General features: G+C 40.5%; 1 protein-coding gene across 4 annotated transcripts in view; it reads left to right on the plus strand.

Moving 5' to 3' along the window:
• lpin1a (lipin 1a) overlaps nucleotides 1–11,082 on the plus strand; it is a 34,721-nt gene that overhangs the window by 20,368 nt on the left and 3,271 nt on the right. For 2 of the 4 annotated variants that reach the window (XM_044195560.1, XM_044195579.1), the window contains exons 5-23: nucleotides 19–238; nucleotides 1,953–2,027; nucleotides 2,271–2,363; nucleotides 2,603–2,714; nucleotides 3,283–3,520; nucleotides 3,830–3,982; nucleotides 4,090–4,183; nucleotides 5,624–5,823; nucleotides 5,966–6,059; nucleotides 6,718–6,787; nucleotides 7,750–7,836; nucleotides 8,185–8,277; nucleotides 8,486–8,550; nucleotides 8,697–8,835; nucleotides 9,402–9,550; nucleotides 9,776–9,862; nucleotides 10,088–10,240; nucleotides 10,713–10,827; nucleotides 10,976–11,079. In XM_044195560.1, the coding sequence (XP_044051495.1) occupies nucleotides 19–238; nucleotides 1,953–2,027; nucleotides 2,271–2,363; nucleotides 2,603–2,714; nucleotides 3,283–3,520; nucleotides 3,830–3,982; nucleotides 4,090–4,183; nucleotides 5,624–5,823; nucleotides 5,966–6,059; nucleotides 6,718–6,787; nucleotides 7,750–7,836; nucleotides 8,185–8,277; nucleotides 8,486–8,550; nucleotides 8,697–8,835; nucleotides 9,402–9,550; nucleotides 9,776–9,862; nucleotides 10,088–10,240; nucleotides 10,713–10,827; nucleotides 10,976–11,079 (2,341 nt within the window). The remainder of the gene's footprint in view (nucleotides 1–18; nucleotides 239–1,952; nucleotides 2,028–2,270; nucleotides 2,364–2,602; nucleotides 2,715–3,282; nucleotides 3,521–3,829; nucleotides 3,983–4,089; nucleotides 4,184–5,623; nucleotides 5,824–5,965; nucleotides 6,060–6,717; nucleotides 6,788–7,749; nucleotides 7,837–8,184; nucleotides 8,278–8,485; nucleotides 8,551–8,696; nucleotides 8,836–9,401; nucleotides 9,551–9,775; nucleotides 9,863–10,087; nucleotides 10,241–10,712; nucleotides 10,828–10,975; nucleotides 11,080–11,082) is intronic. The other 2 variants (XM_044195587.1, XM_044195570.1) reach the window with 2 other exon arrangements.

An 11,082-nucleotide genomic window follows, 5' to 3' on the forward strand; every position in this document is an offset into this window, starting at 1 on the left:
CTCTCTCTCATCACATAGACACCATCCCCTGCAGCTCACTTCCTGTCCAGAGCCTGGGACCACAGCAGAGTGATGGCGGGATGACCAAGAAGAGGAGGAAGAGGAGGAGGAAGGCACGGCCAGAGGCAGGCGGAGGAGGAGTGAGGAGAGAGGAGAGCGGGGAAGAGTTCTCAGAGGACGAGGACATGTTTACTATTGACTTGAGCTCGGATGAGGAGAGAGAGGGTGACGGCAGCAGGTGTGTGTGTGTGTGTGTGTGTGTGTGTGTGTGTGTGTGTGTGTGTGTGTGTGTACATGATAGATTGTTGTGTTTGTGTGTTTTAATTTGAACATTTTAGGCATTTCAGGAATGACAGAAAAAGCAAAAATACCTCAGTATTTCTGAGCCAACAGCTTATGGGTTTTTGTCTCTGTTTGTTTTAATTTGTGTGTGTGTGTGTGTGTGTGTGTGAGAGAGAGAGAGAGAGAAAGAAAGAACGAGAGGTTATACAATGCCAAACAGTCTGTCCCATGCTGTGGTAAACAACCTTTGTCACAATGATGTTTGTGAACAGATGAACCACTGCCAATAATTCTCTAATTGTGCTCAAGCGCGTATGTGTTTATGTTTTCATGAATGAGTGAGTGTGTAAGTGGTTGTTCCAGCTGTCTAGGGCTTGTGCATTTGTACCACATGAATCAGAAGAACAGGAATACCAAAAAAAAGACGTGTAAACTGAGGACATTCTGTTAATGCTCAAATTGGAATATGTCCATTTTTAGCCGTGCTAACAGTGTGGCTCTATGGATTTTGGCCACTTTGGTCCAGGCTGAAATATCTCAACAGCTATCGGAGGGATTGCCATGACAAACATTCATGTCCCCTTTAGGATAAGTTGTAATGGCTTTGGTGATCCCCTCACTCATTATCTAGCACCATCATCAGGTCCAATACTTACATTTATAACAGACTGTATAAAAAAAGGGTTATAACCAAATATCAGTACCTGCAAAACTAATGACATTCCTCAGCTGTACTTTGTGCTAATTAACAAAAGTTAGCATGCTAACATGCTAAACTGAAATGGTGAACATGGTAAACATTATACCTGCTAAACATCAGCATGTTAGCACTGTCATTGTGAGCAACTTGTTGAGTTCAGAAAATTATTGTATAACAATCAAATGTCAGGCCACCATCTGTGTCCCAAAAACCCCTGAAAACTTGGCTTTAAATCTTAAGTGTTTCTCTGTAACATTAAATATTCATGACTAAAAGGCAACAATCAAAGTAAAATTAAGGAAAGGAATTATTTAATAAGAGTTTAACACTCAGCCAACCTGCTTTATCGGGACTGTGTGGGTGATGTTTTGTTTAGAGTTGGTTGACAAATGAAATGCTTAGGAACACTTTGGGAGATGAGAATTAATGTGTGAGTCTGCATGTGTCTGCATGTTTCTGTTTACGTACGTGTGTGAAGCCCTTTGAAAACCAGCTCTCTTTGTGGGACGCGCTCCAGGGATTTGTCTGGTTCCCACAGTGTTCTCTCTGTCTTTGACATAATGGCAGCAGGGGTTTCAAGCTTTTTTTTTTAGGAAGCTAACCACATGGCAGGGCGGGAAAATTCCTGAAACCCTTAAAGACATGAAAGAATGTGTGTCTGCCTCATGTCATGCCTCACACTGTACTTGATATGCAGATTGTAGGCTAGTTTGTGACGTGTGGTTACAGTCAAACAGGATGCAAAAGTCTCATAAGTAGTTTTTCAAAGTAAGGATGATATATTATTGGACTATTATTGGTGTTTCAAAGTGTTTCAGGACATTTTTATGAGCATAAACAAATCACTTGTTTTACTTTATTTGGATTTGCAGAGACATTGTTTATTTATATAGTATGGTGTATGCACAGGTTTTGAAATGTTTGTGTGTATATGATTGACATCTCCTTGCATGTGTGTGTTTGTGATCAGACCTGTGTACGGTGATCAGGGGTCTACAGCCAACACGCGCAAACACCCCAGCACTGATTGGATCCGTTCACAGAGGTATTATTTGGACACAAAGCATGCACAGATACACACTTAATGATAAACTTGTTCTATTTAACTGTCTAGTAAACTCTTCTTAGCTTTTATTCAGTTCTTCATATTGTACTTAGCAGTCTCAATACATTTTCTGTGCTCACGATGAGTAGATCATAATCATGATTCACTGTCTCTCATTCCTTTTCCCTCTCCTCGTCTCTTCTTTCTGTGTCTTTTTATCTTCCTTTGTATCTGTCTTTGTAGTAATGTGATTAAGGAGACTCTCTCCGTCCCTCCACTCTGTGGTCTGTCCATCTCTTGTCCTCAGCAGACCTCTCACTTATCTTCCCCTGTTAGGTATCACCTTCAATTTTACCCTCTTTGAATGCTGGAAATGAAATAATGCACTAATGAAGGAAAACCACACAGTTTCCAGGAAACAAATACAATATTGGAAAATGTTCAAATATTTTCATTAGGATTTTTGTTTTATTTTACTCTAGTATTAAAAAGTTTATGATGTATGTTAAAGGTACTTAATCTGTTAAAATATGTACAAACTGATCTAAATCAAGTGTACGTCACTTTCCCTGCAGCCCCGACGATTCATGGTCATCAATGCCGAAAAGCGACTCAGAGCTAACCAATCAGAGCAAAGACAACCCTGAGATGCTGTGGACCTGGGGGGAGCTACCACAGGCTGCCCAGGTATCTACACACATACACACACACACACAATGCAGAAAATATCTCAGCACTTGCTAACATTATTCAGATTTCAAAACCTTAGGCATGTATGTTCTACATATTATATTTCATTACTATTAAAGGAATAGTTCGACCTTTTGGGAAATACACGTATTTGCGTTCTTTCCGAGAGTTAGATGCCACTCTCATGTCTGTACATTGAATATGAAGCTACCGCCAGCAGCCTGTTAGCTTAGCTTAGCATGAAGACCAACTAGTGGAGACTCCAGGAAGTTACTGCTCTTGACCAGGAAATTAGATATAATGTGTTAATTAGTGAGCTTTAGGTAGTAGGTGGATTTTGTTACCTTTGGACAGAGCTACGTTAGCTGTTTCCCCCTGTTTCCAGTAGTTATACTAAGCTAAGATAACAGGCTGCTGGTTGCAGCTGCATATTTACCATACAGACATGAGAGTGGTATCAATTTTCTCATCTAAAGAAGGCAAATAAGCGTATTTCTGAAAATGGAGAAAGGAAAAAAAAGAAATATTGTGTGAAAAGTTTGATCTCTGTCTCTCTCTCTTACAGCCATCCTTTCTAACTTCCCACCAGAAGCAGGACCCTGCCACAGCAGTCTCCATCCCAGTGTCTGCTAACACTCACTTCAGAGCCATCAGTGATACTGGACCCCCCTCCCTCACTCTCTATGCTCCCCAGTCGGTGGAGACCGCTGCTAATGATGGGGCCAAGGACTCTGAAGAAAGCAAAAATGGAGCCAGGGTCACACTAACCACTAATTCTGGGGACAGGGCTAGAGAAGAGCAAGGTTGTTATATAGAGGACAATATTGCTTTTAATGTGCTAAATGCCTCTCATGTTCTGTCAGTGGTGATTTTTTTGGAAATGTTTTGCAAATGTGACTTCTGAATGATTCAGATTTGACATGTTAACTTTTCCACGGATGAACCATAAATCAACAGGACAGCCTGAGAGTGAGTGGTAAATTTAGTGATTGTAGAACTGCAGAATCCTAGAGGGAAATTCTAAAGTTAACCACATGTGTCAGTACATCCTGGTGACCCATGTGTTTGTTTTTATGCACTAATTGATTCCCTACTGGTTTTTTTTTCCATAGTTAGAGAAGTTGAAAGTATTGGGCTATCGTGTGCAGAGATGGAGGGTTTAACAGCCTGCTCAGCATCTTCCAGGATTCTCCTTGATCATCTTGGTGAAGGTGGGAATAGAGGAAGTCCCATCAGAAGAACTGATTCACCAATGAAGAAGAAAGGTATCAGTGCTCTGTCTCAAACAATACAAAGGATTTTCTTGACCTAAGTGCCTCAGTATCATCTTTTATTTCTGTTACTGATCGTGTGTAATATTGTCTCTTATTAGAAAAGAGAAGCCAACACCTGGGTGCTGATGGCATATACCTGGATGACATTACAGAGCTAGAGCCTGAAGTAGCTGCTCTCTACTTCCCTAAAAGGTTCAGTAAGGAACAAATACATGTACCAAACATGTTTGTGTACTGTACTTTTAGACAAATTTTGTGATTAATGGTTATGGCTTACCATCACAGTCTTATTGTAAATAATTAGAATTAATTAAAGGTCCAGTGTATAACATTTAGGAGGAGCAATTGACAGAAATAAAATATAATATTTATAAGTATGTTTTAATTAGTGTATAATCACCTGAAAATAAGAATCATTGTATTTCCATTACGTTAGAATTAGCCATTTGTTGCAATGTTGAACCGCCATGTTTTTATAGTAGCCCAGAACAAACCAAACACTGGCTCTAGATAGGGCCGTTCGTATTTTTCACGAGTTTCACAGTGCAGTTTCTCCTACACGGTTGGAAGGGGAGGGTGAGGCAAGCGATATTCAAATGGTTGCCAACTGCTATTTCACCGCTAGATGCCACTAAATCCTATACACTGGACCTTTAAGTAATTAATCATTACAGTTAAATTATTGTAGTGGCCATAGTTGGCTGATGTGAACATCAACACTGCTGCTTTTTTTCAAATAAGCTACTAGTCTTGAGGTGCTTTACGCCACTCAAGTGTTTATTTGATCATAACGTAGAAAAGGTTTCAGTCGTAGTCATCTGGACACTGTTTTCAGAATCAAGACGTTTCGGCTTCCATCCGGAAGTCATTCTCAATTGTGAAAAAATGGGATGGGAACTAGAAATTTAAGCTACTCTATGTTACATAAGCCCTGCCCTCAGGAAGGAATCTGCCTGAGTATCTGGTAATAGCTAGTTTCACCTAAAACTGACCTAATTGTTTCCAAGATGGCCCAGTAATCAGTAATCAGGCTGCACCTACCTCATCACTGTTAAGTACCTGATTAGCATGTGATTGGCGTGACCAAGGTGTTAATACACTGTGATAGACTTTGGGCTGATTGAATCTCAGACCACCATTTCTGTTGAAGGAGGGGTTCTCTTTTTTCACAAAAATGGCTTCCTTGACACCCCATTCAAACCAACTCTTCTCTCTACTAAGAATCTTCACCTCGCTGTCTTCAAATGTGTGGTTTGTAGCTTTTAGATGCAAATGCACGGCGCTCTGTAATCCTGAGTTAGTGTGTCGTCTGTGTTGATAAAGTCTTTTGTGAAGTGGCTGTTTGGTCTCACCTATGTACCGTTCTTCCTCACTGCACTGAATGGAGTAGACTACAACTTCCTACAACTCCCATCCGGACTACTTCCCATCCGGAAGTAGACTTCTGGATGGGAAACGTCTTGATTCTGAAAACAGTGTCCAGATGACTACGACTGAAACCTTTTCTACGATAGAACACTCCTGGACGAATGAGGGACTACACCGTCCTATTTGATCATAACATTATCAAACTGACCTACACCATCACAACAATATTTTTCAGAGAGCATGTGTGTTTCTCTCTCTCCGCAGTGATGGAGGCAGTAGCTCAGTGAGGGGGGACTCAGAGATGATGATGATGGGAGTGCGGAGCGCTAATCAGTCCCCACAGTCAGTGGGCAGCAGTGGGATTGACAGCGGCGTAGACAGTTTGTCTGACCAAATAGGGGACCTGCCTCATGTTGCCATCTCTTTGTGTGGAGGACTCACTGACAACCAGGAGATCACAAGAGGTAGGATAAGGAATGTGCAAGGAGGCAATGACAGCAGGAAAACAAATGAGGTTACAATGCTGTTAAATTTTTACTTCGTAAAACATCTGTCTGTCAATCTGTGTGTGCTGTTGTTTGTGTGTGTGTGTGTTTTGTGCCACAGAGCAATTCCAGGAGAGGGCAATTTCTTACCAGCAGTTCTCTGAAAACCCTTCTATTATCGATGACCCTAACCTGGTGGTCAAGATAGGAAACAAGTATGTACTACTATACTATATTCCATAGTGTGATTTAGACATTTAGACTGAGTGCAGAAACTATGGCAACCATCTGCTGTATTTTTTTCAATCATCTGAACACATACAAACTTTGTTTTTGTCTGTTTTGGGGTTAATGGACTGAGATATACAGTATGTCGGGGTGACACCATGCTGCAATAACAAATGGAGCCTTCAAAGGAAAAGCTTGACATTTTGGGAAATACACTTGATTGACACCACTTGCACGGCTGTGTGGTAAATATGAAGCTAGCGCCAGGCAGATGGTTAGCATAGCTTAGCACAAAGACTGGAAACAGGGAGAAACAGCTAACCTCCCTCTGTCCTAAGGTAACAAAATCTGCCTACCAGCACCTCTGAAGCTCACTAATTAAGTTGTTATATCTCATTTGTTTAATCTGTACAAAAACCAAAGGGTAAAATGACAAGTTGTGGTTTTACTCCAGAAAGTTACTGTGCTTCAACGTAGAAACACAAGAGTGGTATTGATCTTCTCGTCTAACTCTTGGCAAGAAAGCGAATAAGCGTCCCAGCAGTCAAAATTCCTCCTTTAGAATTAAATATGTCAGCTGTCTTTTGCAGAAAGAAGTCTGAGCTGTAAAGACATGCTTATAGTGCTCTCTGTCATCTGCTGTAGGTACTACAACTGGAACACAGCAGCTCCTGTCATGTTGGCCATGCAGGTCTATCAGAAACCACTGCCGCAGGTAAGACCACCACGGTGATACACAAATATATGCTCTCATTTGTTTACATTTGACTGTATGTTTCATGTTATCAGTTTATGGCACCAGTGGTGGAAGAAGTATTCAGCTTTATTTGAGTTAAAGAAGCCAGTATTATCAGCAAATGTACTTAAAGGATCAAAAGTAATTGTACTCATTATGCAACAGAATTGTGGCCCGCCTAGCCTAAAAACAAGTAGTAGGCTAACTGAGAAAATAATTATTGTTTAGAACTATGTTAATGCTGCACTAGGCCAGTTATGGTATGTTGCACCCCTCTTAGCTGCCAAAATCTTGGGGCTGCAGCAGAAAAGAGCACTCCCCCCATGACCATTTGTCATTAACTCTCAAACCTGCCTTGTGTCACATCTTAAGCTGTGTGTGATGTGTTAAGGAGCTCTTTTCATCACAGTAAATGGAGAGAGGTTTTTTGTTGTTTTTGGCCTGGAACAGGGTCTCCAGCCCCAGTTTTTTTTTTCTATTCTGTGAGCTCCTCTTTTTTTAATTGTGTAAAATGAACCACTTCAAGCTACAACATACCTTTCCTTCAGGGTAATGTTATACAGCACATAATGAGTATCTCAAAGAATTCTAAATAACTATATTATGTTTTTAAATTATTTGATTTAGATTATATTATCATTGTATTTGTCAGGTGGCATTTGGTGTCTTTAAGTATTCTGCAACCTCCTGCACCACTTTCTCCTGTGCACTTCCAGCATTTTGCAATTAATTCTCCTTAATCTGATGTTTCACTTTGGCTCAGTGTTGCCATTTGCCAGTGTCCTCTCAGTATTTCAATTGTTATTTGAAATATGGCTTTAAATCTAACTGTGTTCCTAACACTTTAATAATGTCGTGTCTTTATCCCCCTTCTTATTTTTTCACTTTTATTTGCATATTTTCTTTCTCCCACCCACCATCTGATGTTTGTGTCTACTAAGTGTTGGTGTTTGAGTTATGTGTTTTCTGCTTTTGGCCTTTTCTCATACTGCCTCCCTGGTCTGTTTGGCTCCAGCCCTTCACAGCCTGTATGATGGTTTCTTGCTTTGCTTGGGTGTCGGTCAGGGCATTTCTTTGTTTGTCTGCTTGTTTGAGAAATCTCTTCCTTTCAGGTTTTACTTTGCATCCGTTGCTCTTTGTTTGTGTGCCATTGAATTTTCACCTGTAACTGCCTTTATTTTGGTGATTTAGTTGGAGTTCAGTGTGGTTTCAAATGTGCTGTTTGTTATATTTTACTTTGCATTTTTGGTTGTTAATTTTTTGTGCTTTCTGTTCATCTATTTATGGGTTTGCATGTGTTTTCTGCTTCATTTTGTTTTGAGTTTTGGGTTACATTTTAAGTCAGTTTTGAGTTGTATGTGCACGGTTGTCTCCAGGCCTCAGTGGAGAACATCATGAAGGAGAAGATGCCAAAGAAAGGAGGACGCTGGTGGTTCTCATGGAGGAGCAGGAACAGCGACTCCAAATCAGTAAGTACACAGATACACACATTATTGGTGAGATTTTTTAAATATAATTTGTCCTTAGCCTTCATTATATCTACTACAAGACTAAGAGTGTCGGAGGAGGAAAAAGGTTAGGAGGCAAAGGCTGGGACCCATAGTTGTTCCTCAACATCAACACATAATATTTCAGTCGATTAGACCCATTGTGACCTTTGACCTTTGTGTACTTCAGGAATCAGTGACAGAGACAGGAGGAGACCAAGGAGAGACGTCACTCACCATGCCCTCAGTGAACAGGTGACTTCAGACAATTGTTCTTTTATTTGCTTGCTTCATTTCTTTTTATACTCTTTAAATCACCACATTTTTCTCACAAACACTCCCATTCTCTTCAGCTTTCATAGTTTCATCTTACACCGAATTAGTTGTGTTTGATTTTTCAGGATGAAGGATGAGTCATCCTCTAGTGATGAGGACCACAGATCGTCCAATCAGGCGACAGGATCCTGCCAGTCAGAGCCTCTCATGAATTCTGGCAGCATCTGTTATAAGAAGACTCTGCGGCTCACCTCAGAGCAACTTGTATGTATTCCTACAGTTGGCTTTATTGACCTTAATGGGGATAAAAACATGCAAACGGGTTAGTTAGTTAGTTGCAGCTTTGGAGCTCTGTAGTGACTTACTACATATTACACACATGGTTCACTATGATAAAGCAAGGATGTAGGCAAAGTAGTATCCCTGCTTACATAACAAACATGGATACATTGTTTTCCCTTGGACCAGTCTCAGGTCATAAATCTCAAAATGGTCACCATAAATGGAACATGTGGCTTTATGGATTAAATTTTCTCTCACTTCCAAAACAATGGAATGAAAGATAGTTGGCAACATTTAATGTATCTTTAAACGAAGGGTGATATTCTCACATGGATTTTTTTCATGCCCCTCTCTGAAATGTGTGATGTTGGAGCAGATTTTAGCATCCTGTTTCAAATTCTGGACTACATTTTGCTACATTAGAGGAATATCCCACACATTGTTGTGTTATCCCTTACATGGAGTATATAACAAGCCTAACACTGAATAGAAAACTTTGCTTTTTTAAATCTGTGTGTGTGTGTGTGTGTGCGTGTGCATGTTTACAGGCTAGCCTGCAGCTGAAGGAGGGTCCTAATGATGTAGTGTTCAGCGTGACCACTCAGTATCAGGGCACCTGTCGCTGCCATGGCACAATCTATCTTTGGAGCTGGGATGACAAGATAGTCATCTCCGACATAGATGGAACCATCACCAGGTAAGGGAAAGCAAGATAGTCTCGCTGTCACTGTTATTAGCCAATAGGTGAAATTCACCTGCGACAACAATAACAGAATATAATATATACAGTATGTAACAGAAGGCAGTTCAGTTTCAGCTTTTCACCAGTGGATGTCAGGCTATACACAGATTTGGTTTTGGGGGTTACTTAAGTCCACCAGTATTGATTGTGTATTGTTGCCTCTCTTGTGTTGCACTATAGGTCAGACACCCTGGGCCACATCCTCCCCACACTGGGTAAAGACTGGACCCACCAGGGTATTGCACGGCTCTACCACAAAGTCAGCCAGTGAGTGCTACCTAACAATCTGCACACAGTGTACAGAGTGCAGTTGTAAAGCTACAACAATCTGGCTAATATAAATATTACATTTATTTGTTTGGTTCATTGTTTTATTTTCCTTTAACTGAGATATATGTAATGGCAGGTCATCATTATAATGATTTCTTATTTAAACCATAGTGCACAGCTAAGTACAAGCTCTCTCTCTCTGTCACACTCTCTCTGTCACAGGAATGGATATAAGTTCATGTACTGCTCGGCAAGGGCCATTGGCATGGCTGATATGACGCGAGGCTACCTGCACTGGGTCAATGAGAGGGGAACCATGCTGCCAATGGGCCCGGTGCTGCTCAGCCCCAGCAGTCTTTTTTCTGCCTTGCACAGGTTAGACACACACAAAAAGGCTACATTGGAGTAATCAGAATTCATATGGCCTTGAAAACATAAAGACAAAACTGAAAATATTCTAGTAGTGAATAATAGTTACTTTATTTTGGTATTTATATAAAACTTCAGGATCAGGAGCAGCTAGTTACACAGTAATGCCATAATTTGTTTATATTGTTATAGCAATAGCATGTACAGAGGCTGACAGACACCCATCAATGAATGATTATGCATGTCTTATATATACATGCACAATGATAGAAATGACTGGGCATATTGCTGTTGTCATATGCAAATATTGTAACAATTTAAGGGATTTTCATGCTTTCATTTCACAGATTTTTTTGTGCTAATGAATCCCTTTTCAAACCCAATTTCATGGGAACAGAATTGCATCATGGATAAGCTTTAAAAAAGGCTTCCCCAGTGGATGTGTAAAATGTGTTTGATGTCATGTCGTGTTTTGTAGGGAGGTGATTGAGAAGAAACCAGAGAAGTTTAAGATCGAGTGTCTCACAGACATAAAGCACCTTTTTTACACGAACACTGAACCTTTCTACGCTGCTTTTGGCAACAGAGCTACGGTGAGACTACTGTACATGAACAGATACAAACCTGTACTTTCTCTGTAACAATACAGCAGTTCATATTTGAGCATTGTCACGATTGTATAGTGTTGGTTTCTGTTGCTTTTGGTGGTGATGCTGACTGTTTGTGTACGTGTGATTTCAGGATGTGTATTCCTATAAGGAGGTGGGTGTTCCTCTGAACAGAATTTTCACTGTCAATCCCAAGGGGGAGCTGATACAGGAGCACGCCAAAACCAATATCTCCTCGTA

Source organism: Siniperca chuatsi, linkage group LG1 (genome assembly GCF_020085105.1).
Source record: "Siniperca chuatsi isolate FFG_IHB_CAS linkage group LG1, ASM2008510v1, whole genome shotgun sequence".
Lineage (NCBI taxonomy): Eukaryota > Metazoa > Chordata > Actinopteri > Centrarchiformes > Sinipercidae > Siniperca > Siniperca chuatsi.